Here is an 18,086-nt window from a genome sequence, read left to right on the forward strand (position 1 = left end):
GCAACAATTAACTTTTAAAATATCTACATGGGGTTGCTAGGTACATGCCACTTGGCAGGATGTTTTACAAAAAATCTCAGGCTAAAAATATATGCTTTGGCAATGGTTTTCATGAAACGTTTCACCACAAGCAGAGATGCATCCTTTTCTTTTATTATGATTTACAAAAACAAATCATTCACTTAAAATAAGCTAAAAAAGTTGCCTTGAATTGAAATGTGTGTGGAGAAAGAAACCAAAAACAGACAGAATAAGAGAAAGGTGAGCGAGAGAGGTCTTCTTGTGTTATTAGGCAATGTCCCATCGGGATAAAGTCTAAAAATGCATGTTTTAAGGATGATACTAAATGTAGAAAGTCACACTTTTCCATTTGTTCAATGTTCGCAGAAAAAAAATATACCGTGCAAAAAACATAATGGGGTTAGTAGTTCGTCGCTCTGATATTTTCGATCAGTTGGCTTTTAACAATGACGCTCGATTGTTCTTGAAATGTTTTTCAATAAATATGAGTACATGGGTACAGGTCACATTCATCTAAAAAAATCAAAAGAAAATGTAAAAGTGTAAATCATCATACACTCGCAGGCAGTGAACACATACTACCAACATGTATTCAAGTTCAATTTAAATAATAATTTGTACTCACTACAAGGAGAATTGGAAGGGGAATTCTGCATTAAAAAAACTTAATGGTCTCAAGACAGAGCCTTGTGGGATGCACATTCACCTACTAGTAGCCACTTTTATCTGAAAAATAAACATCAAATAATAAAAAAACGAAAGGTTCTATTTGGACACGTCCTTCTCTTGAGAAACACAATGTCTTAATCTAAAATGCAGTTTGGTACGTCTCTTCACGTCCGCCGCAGTTATCATTTTTCTTCTTATCGTGCATTCTGCCGATTAAAATCATGTCACACAAACGGTTGCTTCCATCCACCTGCCGTGTGCAATGAAATTATGAAGAACAGTGGCTCTCAATCTTAAAAAACAAAGCTGTTGAGTAATTTTTCTCGAAGGGGTTTTGGCGGTCCTCTCTGGCCCTCGTTTTGAGGCCGGTTTGTGAAATGCGCTAAAATGCGTGTTAGTGATGGTCGGGTTCAAAGGTTAAGGTTCGGCTCTGGTTCCACAGAGTTCTAGATCAGCTCCGAGCTGCATTACTGGTGGAGGTGAGACGGGTCGAGTGGTTTGCAGCGTCAGGCTGAGATGATGATGATGTGGTGTTCGGGATGTGGGCTGAGGTCTTACGAGTTGTTGGTGGAATTCTCATTGCTTGGAGAGCTGGAGGATGAAGAGGAGGAGGAAATGGGAGAGAAGTTCATCCCTGATAGGCCGGGTGGATCCGTGGCTGTGTTCTGCCCACTCAAGCTCTTCCTGCAGACTGGACACGTGTCATGCTGGAAAACAGGAAGAATTGGTCACACCACCAAATCTATTATGCAGAACATTTACATGTTTATGTTTTAGCCAATAGATAAATTTGACTTGACTTAAAAGATTTGATTAAATGTTGAATGGTAAAGTCACCTGTTCAAGCCAGGGCACTATACAGTCATTATGAAAGAGATGATTGCAGGGAAGCTGTCTGACGGTTTCTCCTGTGCTGTAGTCTTCTTTACAGACAGGACACTCTAAACCAGCACCTGACACACAAACATATCATTCGACTACATTACATGTTTTTGGTACAGCGTGCAGTGACAGATCAGACTTGCAGGGATGATGTTTATGATCTTACCCACGTGCTCCTCTGTGATGTGAACTGTAGGGAGACTCTTAATCTTCTCTTTATCTGCTGGAGGGGGACCCGTGTTTTCAAACTGATTTAATAACTACAGGGACAAAAACACAAATGTGACCGTGGACCACAAAACCAGTCAACTTTAAAGGGACACTCCACTTTTTTTGACAATATGCTCATTTTCAAGCTCCCCTAGAGTTAAACATTTGATTTTTATTGTTTTGGAATCCATTCAGCTGATCTCCGGGTCTGGCGCTAGCACTTTTGGCATAGCTTAGCATAATACATTGAATCTGATTAGACCATTAGCATCGCGCTCAAAAATAACCAAAGAGTTTCTATTAGGGGTGACCCCGAATAGTCGAAGATTCGATGCATCGATAGGAGAAGCCTGATTCGACTACCAATCTCACAGTCGAATTGTCGCAGATGTGTTATGAAATAAGGATCCTTTAATTTTGGCCATATATGGGTGCACATTGCACAACTCTGATTTCACATATAACAGCTTTCTCCCAATATATTAATATACAGCATATTATTATAATTCTGCAAATAATATGTGAAGTATCAGCTTTCAATAAATATTTTTAAAATGCGTTAATAAATCCAGCAACCCCTGTGACCGGGCTACACGTTCATAAGAGGTTCCTATGTTAATAAACCATTGCCTCTTTGTTTCTACATTTAAAAGAAAAAGATGGCAATTCTGGCTATACTTTCATTCTTTTAATAATTTCTTCATTTATTTTATTTTATTTATAAATCACTCTGGGTTATATTTGGCTTGTGTTTTGTTTCCGTGCACTTGAGGCATTTTGCACATTTGTTCTGCACATTGTTACTTCTGACCTTATTTTATAAAAAAAATGTATTTATTATAAATGTAAATTCCGATCTAATTTAAGTCTGTACATTTTGGATTACTTTTCGTTGTATAGATTTTGCACTATTGCGTGCTGGCCATGCTTGCGCATGCAATTTAGCCGAACGGGCTAGGTGCTCTGCGTCTCATATTTAGAAGTTCATCAAAAAACGGATGTTTTCGACGGGTATACGTTTTTAAAATGTATTTAAAACAGAGTGATTATCTTGTCAAAAGTTGAACTACAAAACAGGTAAGCCGTTTCTTTAAATTTCCGTGATGAAACGGAAAATATCTGCACCGAACCTATATTTATGCCTGACACGACTGTCTTTCTTGTGATTTAATATTAACTTTCAAATAATAGAAAAGAGATTCCTGAAATAAATAATATCATCAGTTGTTTCTGTATCTAAAGTGAATGGAGATGATCAAAGTGAAAGCAAGCAGGTATTTCTGTGCTAAATAATAACGCGTAGTGTCTATAAAATCATTCATTTCAGTGTTTTTAAGAATTGTATATAAAGCTTAGTTTTTATAATTTGCAGTAACAATCACAAATTATTTGCTATTTCTCATTTGTCGTTTTTTTGGTCATGACTGCTTTGACGCGCTTAATCTCCAAATTAAATAAAAACACTGAATTAGCCGAGGTTTCCAAGGCAGGATCACCTTTGTTATATTTTTAGGTTTAGTTATCAAAATGTTTTTCGTGTGATGTTCTGTAGATCGTGGCTTTAAAATGTTATGAGGAATAATTAAACAAATGTTGCCTTACATTTTACCTTAAAAATATATAAATGCATCGTCAGTTTTGTCTTCGTTCATCACTTGAAAAACAGTTTTTGGTCACTTTATCAGAAAGTTGTTTATGTGTGCTGCTTGTGAAAGAAAATAAAAGTTATCAATTTCTACCTGGTCTGACCCCCTCCCAACCCATGCACACACACATAGATGATTCGACTATCGGTCGACTATGAAAAGATTCGACAATTCTGATTCGAATATGTAAATCCTTAGTCAAGGACAGCCCTAGTTTCTATATTTAACCTATTTAAAACTTGACTCTTGTGTAGTTACATCGTGTACTAAGACCGACGGAAAATTAAAAGTTGTGATTTTCTAGGCCGATATGTCTAGGAACTCTCTCTCATTCTGGCGTAATAATCAAAGATTATTTTGCTGCCTTACAATGCCCAGGAGGTGCAATGATATTCGCATAAGTTCCCTTGGTTACTTTCAATAGTGTCACAGCTCTGAGACAGAAAGTGTGTTGTGTAGTATACCTGTGTTATGATGGTGTCTAATCCATTGGCACCCCATGCATAGTCCATTGGGTTTGAATGCAGCATTCCCCTGCAGCACAGAGTTTACTGTTCAGTCGTACACAATCACGTGGCAATGATGTAAAGACACAACAATTTCATGGTGACTTACCATGGCCCCATGCCCATGTTTGGCATAGCTGTCGGAGCAATGATCCCGTTCACTAACTGCTGAATTATTCTGTAAAAAACACAATCACTTCAAATCAATCGCTTGCTTTATTCCATGCATTAAAAAATTTTATATTCTTAGGAACATATGAAGAACTCAGATGCAAAACCCGTCTGACATTTTTTTGTAAATGAGCATTTTTTATCAGGATATTAAGTTTAGGTTCAGTAATTTCACTTCAATGGCACTGAAAAGGTTATTAGTCAGTGTTGAAAAAAAATCATTAAATAAAGTCTTTCATGCAAAACCAAAAATCTCCACTACTAAAACAGTCTCCAGTCACTATTCACTGTCCTTTCTAAATGAAGGTAAAAAGTAAAAAAAATAAAATAATTAAACCTCATTTAAAGGTGCCACAGAATTCATTGAAATAATTTGTTAAATTGTTTAACCCTTTAACTGGCGCAGCCTTTTTTGAGTGGGGGGTTGGTGAAAAGGTGATATACACCTTTAAATTACAGTTTTTCTCCATTGGTTTGGCTCATTTCTTGAAACAGAAATTACATTCTCAAAACAACATGGACAAACCTCCAAACCACGTGGCAAGTGTTCACAACAGAATTGAATTTCTCATTCATTTCATCAAATTGCAAATATCTAAGTACATGTCTCAATAGCTCAGTACATCTTTGCAACTGATTAAGTACAGTTAGCCTACATTTAGCAGAATTTCCAAGTGAATAGATCTTGTTGATCTAAACTGATTGGTTGATTCTCAGTCTAATGGTTGTTTACTCCAAAATGTGTCAGCGTTATTTCATTGTATAAGTCATCACATGCACAATAGTCTGTTCAATTGGCAAAATGAGTCAAGAACATAATACCATGAATAACATATATGAATGCTTTGAACATTTGATAAATTTATTACAGCAATTGACAGTCAGGGAAAACTAAAACTTGACTAACAAAGTAGGAGTTTACGCTTTTGTAGAGAATAATGGCATTGGAAGGAAACGAGGCCCCTCACATCCTCGTGTTTGTGGATGAAGCTGGCTTCAACCTGGCCAAGGGCCGAAGACGTGGCCATAAAATTATTGCCCACCGGGCCATGGTGGATGTCCGAGGCCAGTGAGGGGGCAATATTACTATGTTTGATGCCATATCTGAGAATGGTGTGGCCACTCACATCCCCAGTCTTGGCCCATACTATACACAGATGCTCCTCATCTTCTTGGACCGCCTTCAGTTTGATTTGATCCCTCAAAATGAGAAAGGTCTCGTCGGGCCTCACCTACCACAATATGTCATTGTATGGGACAATGTGAATTTCTACCGTGGCCTGCTAATCAGGGACTGGTTCACTACTCATCCAAGGATGGTCATGGTGTTCCTACCACCTTACTCTCCTTTCCTCAATCCTATTGAGTTTTTCTCCTCTGGGAGGTGGAGATATATGAGCATAGGGCTCAAAATCAAAGGTCCCTGCTCCATGATGAACGCTGCATGTTAGGATATTACAGGAGATCAGTGTAGGGGATGGTTGCGACATGAACGCTGTTTTGTTTCCTTGTTGCATTGCAAGGGAGAATATACACTGTGATGTGGATGAGAATCTGTGGCCAGACAGACAGCAGCGTGTGGATGGTCAGGAGGGTGAGGATGGTGGCCAGGAGAGGAAGGGTGAGGACAGCGACCAGTGAAGAAATGTTAGTTCTGAAACTCCCGCATTATTTACAGCACTGTAGGCTGCATATAATTTTCATTGTTTTTTGTGTTTATATTAGAGTATATTATGCTTTATATATTTTCTTTTTGGTCTGGTGTATGGAAGTTACTTTGTGTGTGAATAAAAGTGGTTACAATTTCCTTGGCAGTGTGAGTGCAATGTGTGGTGTCAAACCTTGGAGGCTACTCTTACCCTAAAATCCTATTTTTTTTTTTCAGTTTTATACACAATTGTATTCTGTTAGCTAGACAAAAAACAGTACAGTAACCATTGTCAATGAAGGACTGGGCTAAGACTGAAATGTGGACATAAGGTATATTTCAATGGTCCTCTGCCATAGTGACAAAACATCTAAACATTTTGACTTGCAGTGCTTACACAATGCCAAAGAGATAAAGCATTTTGGGGGCATTGACTGTTTAAATGAGAAGGAAATTTAGTTTTGACACATGAGTGAACGGTTTTGGGAGAGGTATGAGCTTTTGCAGGTGAACCATGGTGTTGTGCCGAACCATCCAAGTTATTTTGACAAAAGCGCCAAGAGTGTTGAGAACGTCCAGTCTGTTTCAAGAAATGAGCCAAAGCAAGGATAAGGATATTTGCCATTTTTGTGGCACTGACGCTTTATATGAAAAAGGAATTTATTTTTGAAGCATGAATGAACAGTTTTGGGAAATATATGAGCTTTTGCAAGTGAGCTATAGTGTTGAGCTGAACTGTAAGACTGTTTTGCCAAATGATCTTAGAGTTTTGAGAATGTAATTTCTGTTTCAAGAAATGAGCCAAACCAATGGAGAAAAACTGTAATTTAACTCTGGCATTTTTTTTTTTTTTGGTCTAGAAGCCTAATTTTGGTTTTAATTTTGGTAATTTTTGGTTTTAAAGACACTTCAACGTTTTTTAGGGAAGTGTCTAGAGGTGAAAATATCATTTTTTTTTTAAAGCAGTTTACATTTATTTGTAATAAATAAAAATGCAATATAGTATTATTTTTAATACATAAAATTGTAAAAAAAACTGAGGTTTGTGCTGGTTTGCTTTGACAGGGTTCTTGCAGGTTTCAGCAAGTTAAATTTAAGACCTTTTTAAGACCTTTTAAGACCATTATGAGTAAAATTTAAGACCAACACGACACATTACTAGAAGCATTCAAATGATCTCAGAAATTCTTAAAACGTTCTATTTTTATTGATTCAGTTATAGAAAAATATAAAATGAACGCAGTTTTGATAATCAAAATACATGGAAATACATTATGCTTAACTCTATTAGACCGCGATTGTTGGCGCCTACAAATTTTACCCATAGCCCTTTAGGAAGAGACTTCTGACAATGGAAGCCCAAAAATGGCTCATAGTGAGCCATTGATATACATTGAGTTAGAGGCAAAGAGCTGTGATTTTTCTTAATTAATAGTCAAGAAATGCATTGATTTACAATATTTATACATCACACTAAAATGTGTAAGTAGTATTTTTATAAAATTTTATCAACAATGTTTTATGACAAATAAAATTCACTAATATTAGATCAGTTAGTATGGTCAGCTGCTGGTTTGTGCCTAGTTTTACACTGCCTCATACAACTTTAAAGCTTTAAAATGCATCACACTCTGTAGTACGTAAGCTTATAGGGGAGGTTTCCCAGACAGGGATAAGAGCTTTCCAAACTTGAAAACAATTTGCACTGACATATCTTAAAATACATCAAAATGCACACAAGTAATGGTTTTAGTAAGGCATGTTTATTCAAACTAGTTATATATGTCATAATTAAACTAAGACCTAGTCCTGGTTTAAGCTAATCCCTGCCCGGGAAACCACCCCATAATGTTTAATGTACAACTGACTGTGTGCTGTGTATATATCTTGTGCCTGTTTATAAATATACAAAGAACAAAAGATCACTTTCAATTATTATTAATCCCTAAAAGCATTAATATATGCATTTTATTAATACAAGTTTTTAATAAATTAATGTATTGCATTTAATTGAATACAGAATCACAGAGCCAAAAAAACACTCCACCCATACGTTTTATGCATAAATATGCACTATATAAGGTTTAATAGCCTCTCTAATTACACAATAACGGATGAATCTGCATTAAGAAAATGAAATTTACCATTAAAAGGCTGTTTGATATGTGCTGCTAACATTATCCACTAAGACCGTTTCTCAATCCGAAGGCTGTAGCCTCCGAAGGGTCGCATTTCTTATTTCAGAAATGGTCTTATTGCAGAATATTAACTTTGAAATTAACTTTAAAATATTGATTATTATTCTTAGTTAATCGTTAATTGTTGTAATATGCTTATGACTTGCGAATGTAATGCTCAGTTAACTTAAATAAACCAGGCGATGCCGTATGCAGCAGCCTGCCTATGCGAAAGGGCTCTGATCTACCGCTGTTCATTTAACCGTAACTCCTGAAGCATTTGCGCAATCAAAACGTTTGAATTGTTCCTAAAAGACAATTTCACTTTTTTGAAATATATGGTTTATTACGGTACTTTCTTGCTTTCCGTCTGTCAATCGCTGATGTTTGTGCAGAGCTGAAGGGAAAGCGTGTTAGGTTCAAATGCATCGCAGCAAAGAGCAATATTAAAGTCTAAAATATAAAACTGTGTAACACTAAAGTTGACACGCTGTTGGTGGCTCGTGACTCGACGGCCCGACTGTTTAAGTTGATTTTCAATAAAGCAGCATTGATTTTTGTTCGCTTCTGTGTCCTCTATGTTTCAGAACCTGGCAAATGCTCAGATAAGAGCCACGGGCTTATAAATTACCCCGAAAAAGATTTTTGCTTATACAGAACTAAGTTTAAGGATTGTTTCTCGCCAAACCCACAGTAAACAGTCAGATCACAACAGCTGAAATATAGCTTATGGCACGATTTGCGTGGATTATGACAAAGGGCGGAACGTTTCTTTTTAGAGACCCACCATCATACACTTTCTGCCTCCGCCACTGATTAAGTTAGTTCTTCAGCGTTTTAAATTCCTATTTTATATTCTGCGGACAACGCTTTTTGGGAATGAAAAGAGGTAAGAAATTTAAGACTTGGGTAAATTAAATTTAAGACCTGGGATAAAAATCTGGGTGTTTTTAAGACTTTTTAAGGCCTTAAATTTAACATTTTGAATTTTAGACTTTTTAAGACTTTTTAAGACCCCGCGGGAACCCTGTTTGAGGTTTGCTGCATACTTGTGTCACAAATGAATAAATTACAGTTACTGCATTATTATTACTGCTAAAAGGTTTTGAAATATGAAAACTACATTCTTAGACCTTTCCAACAATATATAGTTTGTCGTGATAGATTAACATTTACATAAAAAATATTGAAATAAACGTAGGTGTCACGCTCACGGGACAGCGCCAATTAACGGGTTAAGTGCAAAAATGATATAGAGGCAGTTTTTCACGATCATTTACAATCCTAGGACTTGCTCTTAGAATGAAATGGTCTATTATTACATTATTTAAAAAGGGTCATGAATAATAATGTTGAGCTCTGCTCTGATTGGTTGTTTCTCAGAGCAGCTCCTTCAGTAGCTCTGTGTGTGTGTAAACAGACCTTATGTTTGAGTCTGTATCAGATGAAGATACAGATTTTAAGGAAAAATAAATTATTAGGAAATTTTTAATGGATGTTTCTGAATGGTAAGTTTGTGTTTTTTTCAGTATGGACCTTCAAAATATAACTGTAACGTCAATAATACAACTTCAGCCTAAACGCTAGCATATAGCATTAACTAGCATATAGCGCTAACTTTGCAGTCACAACTTTGTTTTTAGTATTGTAAGACCAATGTAATTTAATGTCGGGGGCGTACATCTCAACTGTAATGTCACTGTCTGTGTTATGTTGAGATTGGCCTGTTTTTCAGCAGTCTTTTGCATGGACAAGGTTTACATACAGAGGAAACAATCGTGTTTAAGGCTCATGATATGTCATTACCAGTGTTGGGGAAAGTTACTTTTAAAAGTAATGCATTACAATATTAAGTTACTCCCCCAAAAAAAGTAACTAACTGCGTTAGTAATACATTACTTTTAAGTTACTTTTGTGTTACTTTTTCTTACTTGGCTGAGGCATTAACTCTTTCAGGTCTGTTCTGCATTCAGAAATTGCATATTTCCATCACAAAAATGTTAAGCTCTGGCCTGCCATCCGATGTCCGTGCAATTCTTTTCTCTGTGCACTTAGAGGACTTTGCTGAAAAATCGATCAAATTGTATTTAACGGATTCTGCTAACAAAGTGGTACTTCTAAATGGCCTGAGGCCGGAATTAGGCTGATTTTAAATGAAAGTATTTGATAAACATATAATATGTGTCGAGAGTATCTTATTTAAGCTGGTGGCATTTTGTGTGTTTAAGTCTATAGTAATAAGCAAGATTCCCATAGCTCTTGCCCAATGAATTTGTGATTACAGTATTTTAATAAAGAGCCCCTATTTTCTGTTTCATGATTTAACATTTCTTTTGGTGTTTAAGTGTGTGTTAGCGCATGTTTACAATCTACAAAGTTACAAATCTTAAAGTCTACGATGACACGCGTCGTCTTCAACTGAAATCTCTTTTCTTGGACTACAATGAACGCAAGGATTGTACGCACTGTTTACTTCCCCTGTGAGCTGACGTGGGCATGACGGTCATTATCATAATTACACCCTCTTCTGACTCACAGCCTGTAAGAAGTCAATGTTTTCATATTTAAAGATTTTAGACTAGAGCTTTTTGTTTCTATGATTACAAATGCAGACATGGTTTTATGTTTTAGTATCCTTACCTTAACAATCTGTTACGTTTGAGATATTTCGGCCAATCTCAATGCACTGAATGGCTGACCAATCAGAGCACAGCGTGCTTTTCAGAACGATAAGCTTTATAAAAATTGACGCATTTCAGAAAGGTGGGGCATAGAGGAGCAACAAAAATGTATGGTATGTGGAAAATAGTGCGTATTATGAAACAAACTACGTGAAAACTGCATTATACCAAACACACAAAATAACTTTCTTTTTAGCAACGTAATAGGGGCTCTTTAATATTGTGTTTATGGATTACGATACATACACTATAACCATATCCGTGGGACTGTGAGAACTCTAAAAAAACCTGTTAATTTGTAGAATAGAATATTTAATTTGCAAAAGCAAAATGTAAAACATACAGAATTATTCAATAATACAGGCTCATCCTGAGATCTCACCCTTCTAAAGTTGGCACACCCTCATGCCGCACCCCTTGTCTCCGGGGAACGTGGCGTCCCCGTGGTTGTCTCGCACTGTACCGCTGTCGTGATGCCATTTCCCGTTCTCTGCGGTTCTCTGTGTCACGGTTATCCTCCGCGGGCAATCCCGCCCTGAAGTCAAAGCCCTCGTCGAAGATTCCCAAAGCAAACTGTCCGTAACCATGTGGGAACGTAAACAAGTGTTGGTCCACATTCTCGAAGAGGATAGAGAGCAGGTAAGGGTTAATACACCCTTCGGCATTCTCGCACAGATGATTTCCCTAATGCAGATTCAATACTTGGGGCGATTTTGAACACTGCACATTAGTTTATACAGTACAACAGATTAATGATCCCTTTAGTTTCTGTTGAAGACATAAGTATTTGTTTTTATCTTGACTTTCCTTTCAAGTTCAAGATAACCTTAAATCAAACGGATTTAAAGTCTTCAAAGTCCAATGTTTTTAGTCATCGAGTGGCATCTAGTAGTTCTTGTTTAAACCCACTTCTTTATGTTTCGAAAAAAAAAAAAAACGTTGTCAGATGAACCCTTTCTGTGCATCCACACCGCCCCCGGCAAGAGCGACCAAGTGGCCGGAAGTCATTCATTTTCAATGAGAGCCGGCCGCGAGCTCCAGCGATGTGAGCGGCCGATGTGAGCATCAAGGCCAGTTGAAATTAACTTAACTTTATGGTAATGAGCTATGACACGGCTTGGTGGCAACCAATTGGACGTTGGCAGGGCAGCCAGAGCATATTTTGGCGCTCTTGCCGGCAGCGATGTGAACGTATAGTTACATCGAGACATGGCAAATAAGCACAGAGAACATGTAGGACGTAAAAATGATGATGATGTCATAAAATACTGAAACTTTTACTGTAATTGAGAAAAACGATCTCACCTCGAATGGGGGTCGGTTCTCTTCAGTAGAGGACGTCGACGTGGAACCATTCTCTGCCCTTGATAGACCATACAGTTGTAATGTAATCAAAGCAAAAAGGCAATATCTAATTGAGAAAATGCCCTTATACGTGTACGAAAATGACAGACTGGTTTTCAGATAATTTAATCTCTCACACAGTAATTCAGTACTGTACCTTCCCTGATCAGGTAACTCCTCGATAAATCCAGACTCACAGCGCGGGCAGATGTACTCCTACAACAAAAATCACAACTCCACTTTAATACACACAATCCAAGAAGACTAGAGCCAGGTTCTCAATCAGGTCCTTGAAGATCCTGCATGGGAGCTAACAAGTATATTCATGATGCAACATGTATTTGTAAAGGACAGCAAATATTTAAAAACAATACAGATCTATAAAAATATCAAAACTCATACATTGTACAAAATTCCTTGTTGCACTGAAATTTTTAAGTTTAATAAACTTGAAATTAAAATAACAACTCCTTACTAGTCAAGAAAGTTTAAATGAATTGTATATAAGTTAGGGATGCATATAGCAGAATACAAGTTTTTACATTAAATATGTGTGTAAACTGTGTATAATACCATATTTTCCGGACTATAATTCGAGTTTTTTTTTTTACATATTTTGGCCAGTGCTGCGTCTTATTCTCAGGAGCGCTTTGTACTCTGTATGAATTAATTTTGACATTTATGAGGCAAGAGAGACCATTGCCGGCGTCTACAGCTAGAGTTTTATACTTAAATGTACAAATTTACATGTAAAAATTTCTTAAATATATACATGCATGTGTGTGCATTTATCTATACAACATTATTATACACATCACATATATGATGTAAACAAAAACTTTTATTCTGCTATAGATTAATTGCGATTAATCGTTATGCAACCCTAATTCAAGTTGATTAAACTTTGTGTCATGCTAATTTTTTAGCTTAGTACGAAATAGTGCACGTTTTCGCGCGAGTTCGCGTCTATTCAGGCCTTTGCATTGACTTTGTAAGTCAACGAAACCCAACTTTAAAATGCTCAAAAGCAGATCAAATACAAAAGTAATTCCCATGAGACCTGGTGACATACTTACTTCTTGTGAAGCAAACAGATCAGATTTTGATAAATAGATTCAGAAATTGAACTTTATTTACAACATTATTAGCAGATCATCTGCCAACAGCAACTTACAAAACATGAGAGCAAACTCTCTCTCAGTGCCTCCTATAGACGGTTTCAGCAGTAACAACATAAACAAGCGGCTGTCGTGGTCCGCATGTAACTTCCTGTAAACTCCGCTAAGAATAAATAACAACAAAGTTCTTTAAACGTAGTTTATTTATTTAACAAGCAAAAAAAACACATAGATTACCTAGGAAACCAAAACATTTGTTATTTTCGACGAGGCATTTGTTCAAAAGATCAGTTTAACAACTAGTCAGACCATTAAAAAAAATGAAATCAGAAGTAAAGTTCGGATCCAGACGTGTATCGTCAGCGCACGATGAAACCGCATATAGAACGGGAGGGTAAAGGGCACTACCTGCTTGGCAGAGGTTCTGCAGTAACGCTAATAATGTTGTTAAAAAAGAATTAGAATATTCAAATTTAAAAATTGAATGTCAACCCAACTGAACGAATATTCAAATAATCAAATATTCTGGTCCAGCACTAGAGATTGAGGGGTACAATAAGAAAACTAATAGAAATACAGCAAAATGTATTTCCTTGACTGTCTGATGTCCTGAAATTATCTGCATAAGAATGAAGAACTTGACTGATGACATACAGAAGTGCTGTGACCTCTGCAGTCTGTATGATGAAATCTAGCTGACGTTGAGCCCCATTTGTGCTCTTTCTAGAGGTTCTGCACAATAACAGAAGACAACAATAGCACCAAACTGTTTGAAAGCATCCATTCACGTCCTGTTCCCCAGTGAAACCTTACAATGACATACAGTTAATACTTAGTCTATGGTTTAGGAAGAATGTGGCACTCCGAGTCAACAGTAGGAAAGCTGACAGTAACAAAAGGCTACAGTTTAACACAAACCACATAGCTTTGCTTAACTGTATATACTTAAGTTTAGAGGTAGACAATTAATCGGTTTTGCCGATTAATCGGCACCGATAGTTCATTGGTGGAACAATCGCCTATTGGCAAAAATCCATGCCGATAGTTTTTCTAAGTTGTGTCTATTGCTTCATTAGAAAGTAATGAATTTGCTGATTAGATGCTGCATTAGCAGAGGAAAAACAGCAGGATCCGGCAGTTTGTCGTCAAGGCTGACAGCACATTAATATTAGTAGTAAATCAAACAAAAATAGGCAGATAAATCTAACCCAAATGTTTAATGTCATGATTATTAACATCTATTTACATTAGCTGATCCAGCTGGTTACTTTTATTCATGATTTAGCATATTTTAAGTCAATAAAGAGAGAAAGCAAACTATGCAGCTGTCAGCTACATAAGCATACCAAACAAAGAAAAATCTGATTTCAGTTCTTTTTCATCATCACTGCAATACTACTTTTGTTATTTTAATTTGTGTTAAAACTGAAGCAAATTAAATTAACTACAAGTAGGCACGCGACTATCTCTGCTGTCGCGGCTGCCATCTTGGTTCCGCTCGACTCAACTTTGGATTTCCTCAGGTGACGTGCGGAGTATAAACATTACTGAAATTGTAATAGACATTTAGCTTAATTACTAAACTACAAGTGCACGAAATTTCAATAAATTTGAATGACGACCACAGGAGTTTTACCACCTGCCAAATGGAAAGCAAGGGACAAAATAAAGTGATGACTTTCGAGTTTCAAATGGCCAGTATTTTGTTATTCTTGAACCCATAAACATGGTCTTGGTGCCATTATAAGCTCTTTCTATCTGAAAGTAGTTTTAGCATTTAACCATGTTGAAATTTTACTCGTATACCTACTACAAGACTACACACATATAATATACATTTATGTAATTTCAATGTTAGTAGTGAGACTATTCCACAGAAGAATTTACTTATTAATATTATTAATATATTTTAATTATACATTTTTCCATTTAGCACATTTTCATGGTTCAGTACTTTTGTTTTATTACTTTTGTTATAAATTTTGTTACTGTTCGAGAATCGGTTAGAGAAGGACCAGTAAATCTGGCCGATGATGCTTGCTATGCTTCTTAATGAATAAGGGTGTAATGCCGCTACATCCAAAAGCCAGAGGGCGCTCTCGTGCAGAAACTCAATATGGGCCGCAGAAGAAGAACTATTAACAGATATATCCCCCTGAAATGGCGTAAGCATATATTTCTATCACTGTTCTTTAAATCTTTTCAGGTATTTTCATGAAAATAAAGAATATGTGTAATGATTATGTTTGACGAGTGTACTTTTTCAAATTGCGTTATAAACGACTCAAACTAGCAGTGATTTCAGATCGATAAGGATTTAAAAAGCTGTAGTACATGAAATAGCTGTGCATAATATCGGTTGTGCGATTCAGAATAGTTATCGGCCAGGTATTATTAGTGTATATGTATTTATCGCCGCATCCCTAGTATCGGTCGATTAATCGTTATTGGCAAATACGGACCAACCTAGTTATCGCTATCCAGGGTTTCCCGCAGAAAATTAGTTAGTTAAGGTGGTAGGGTTGGGCGGGGGGCGGTACTGGGGGCGTGGCAATCGCGTTATACTGAAAATTAAAATATTTTTATTTAAACACTCAAATAAAACTTAATTTTGAAGAAACATTGACAGAAAAGGAACACAAACTAGATTATTAATGAATTAAATGTTTTTACCTCTAACGAGAATAGTTGTGTGATGAAGTGAAACTAAGGGTTAATAAATACAAACTGAAGCAGTTGTTGTAGAACGTCTGGTGAACGATGACAGATAGCGCAAAAAAATTTAAAACGGATTATTTCCCACTATTAATTACATGAGGAGTGTAACTACTGTAGTATCTTAATAATGCGCATCAATAATGTGAGCAAGGGCAATTTTTTCTTTTTCTTGAACGACCTAGTTAAGGCGGTAGGGTTTCCTTAGGCGAGCCGCCCGAACTAAAAAGTGCTGCCGGAAACCCGGCTATCTGTAAAATGTACTATCAGTCGACCTCTAATTAAATTTACTGTAAGTGAGGTTGTAATAACAGTTTGACCTCCACTGACATACACTGTGTGCTTTGTCAACTACTATGAATGACCCTTACATGCCCTTCAAAGTGAAAGTTCACCCAAAAATGTCATCATTTACTCACTCTCATTTTGATGTAAACCTGTTTACTCTATTAAACACAAAGAAGATGTTTTGATAAATATTGGTAACATACAGTTGACGGCACCCATTGACTATAGGAAAAAATACAATGGAAGTCAGTGATTGATTGATTAATTTATTGACTTATTTTATAGTCAGGCAAATACTACGTAGCCAACTACATAGATGAGACACCAAAATTAGGCATAATACAAAGGCTAACAACTGATCAGCTAATAAACAAGACATAACCATGTCTCTAAATCAGTGCTTCCCAATCCTGGTCCTTGAGGACCCCTTCCCAAAAAGTTTTAGATGTCTCCTTATTTAAAACACCTGATTTAACTCATCAGCCTCCTTCCAAAATGGTAAACATGTCTCCCTAACAAGCTGATGAGTTAAATCAGGTGTGTTAAATAAGGAGACATCTAAAACTTTTTGGGAAGGGGTCCTCGAGGACCAGGATTGGGAAGCACAGCTCTAAATAAATGTAATCCTTTAGCAAAACCAACCAGCTGATCCCATAACAACCAGCACATCTGATTACCTAATCAACATAACCAACACTCTTAACGTTCATAATTAAGATTTACAAATTTTACAATGTAACAAGGACTAAAACCAACTATGGTAGATGATCTCTTACAGTAAATTAAAATACATGAATTATAAACACACACACCTCAAATTTTCTTTACAGTAAATTAAAATACATGAATTATAAACACACACACACACAATATAAAACACTAAGGCATGGCAGACTTAATACATAACCACACAAATAATAGACATTAAATAATAAACAAAAACGAGCTAAACTCATAACCAGCCCACTGTAAACCACGAGAATCACATATAAGACAACTAAACCATACCTGACAAGCTCATAACAACAAACAACGTCCTCCCAAAAACCCAATACTTGTCAGTAAAACTAAGCAGATGGTCTAATAACCATCCTAGCCTTGTGTTTATCCTTCTACACAGAGCAAGATTAAACCATCACACAGGCTTCGAAGAGCACTTTAATCCAAGATCAGACCTGTCAGAGTCTATCTGAATTAACTCGCACACCTTAAATTCAATACAACTTTATTAAATCCTCGTTTTAAGCCCAGTTGTTGCTATTGGCAACCAGCAGCCTGTTAGCCTTTAGCACTGTTAGCGCAGAAAAACGCGTCATAAACGACCCTGTTAGGCCTGTTAAATGCTTGTATACAAAAGTACAGAACTCAAACGAGGCCCGTTAAGTTAGTGATGTCTTACCGGGAGTCGCGGGCTGATCTCTGCCGAACACTGGTGACAGAAGAAGCCGCCGGGCCGCAGGGGAGCTTCCGCCATCTTCACTGCGGGACCGACTGAAAGCGAGAACGAGGCGAAGTACGGCAGCCCGGACGGTACATTAATGTTACGCTGTCATCGAACGCGTTTGGTAAAATGGAGGAATTAACTGACGAATCAAAGTATTTATATTTGAAACATAATTTTTGTCGTGTTTCTTGTTAAAAATGTATACATATTTTTAACTACACAACATTTAAACAATTTTTCATACATTTAAATTATATTTTTAAAAGAGGACAAAATATGTCAAATTTCCTTAGCTGGGAATATTTAATCTGCACTATCCAATCACATTACTGCCATTTTATGCAGAGAAAACGAGAGAGAGAAAATAATTCACAGCACAACTGAGTTTCAGGTGGAACAAACCGCTCATTTGCATTTTAAAGGACACGCACAAAACGGCACATTTTTGCACACACCTACAAAGTGGCAATTTTAACATACTATAATAAATTATTTATATGGTAATTGGGGCTAAAACTTCACATATGTGCTATGGGGAGACCAAAGATTTATTTGACATCTTAAAA

At 36.6% G+C, this 18,086-nt stretch overlaps 1 protein-coding gene across 1 annotated transcript; it reads right to left on the reverse strand.

Moving 5' to 3' along the window:
- Window positions 1–132: 132 nt before the first annotated feature.
- LOC141351021 (E3 ubiquitin-protein ligase RNF126-like) lies at window positions 133–17,628 on the reverse strand. Its single transcript, XM_073857024.1, has 9 exons — window positions 17,476–17,628; window positions 12,113–12,171; window positions 11,917–11,974; window positions 10,994–11,229; window positions 4,044–4,112; window positions 3,893–3,962; window positions 1,739–1,832; window positions 1,528–1,643; window positions 133–1,397 (listed from the first exon to the last, which is right to left on the reverse strand). The coding sequence occupies exons 1-9, from the start codon at window positions 17,548–17,550 to the stop codon at window positions 1,245–1,247; spliced, it is 930 nt and encodes a 309-aa protein (XP_073713125.1). The 5' UTR covers window positions 17,551–17,628; the 3' UTR covers window positions 133–1,244.
- Between the last annotated feature and the right edge of the window lie 458 nt (window positions 17,629–18,086).

This window comes from Misgurnus anguillicaudatus, chromosome 2 (assembly GCF_027580225.2).
Source record: "Misgurnus anguillicaudatus chromosome 2, ASM2758022v2, whole genome shotgun sequence".
NCBI classification, from domain to species: Eukaryota; Metazoa; Chordata; class Actinopteri; order Cypriniformes; family Cobitidae; genus Misgurnus; species Misgurnus anguillicaudatus.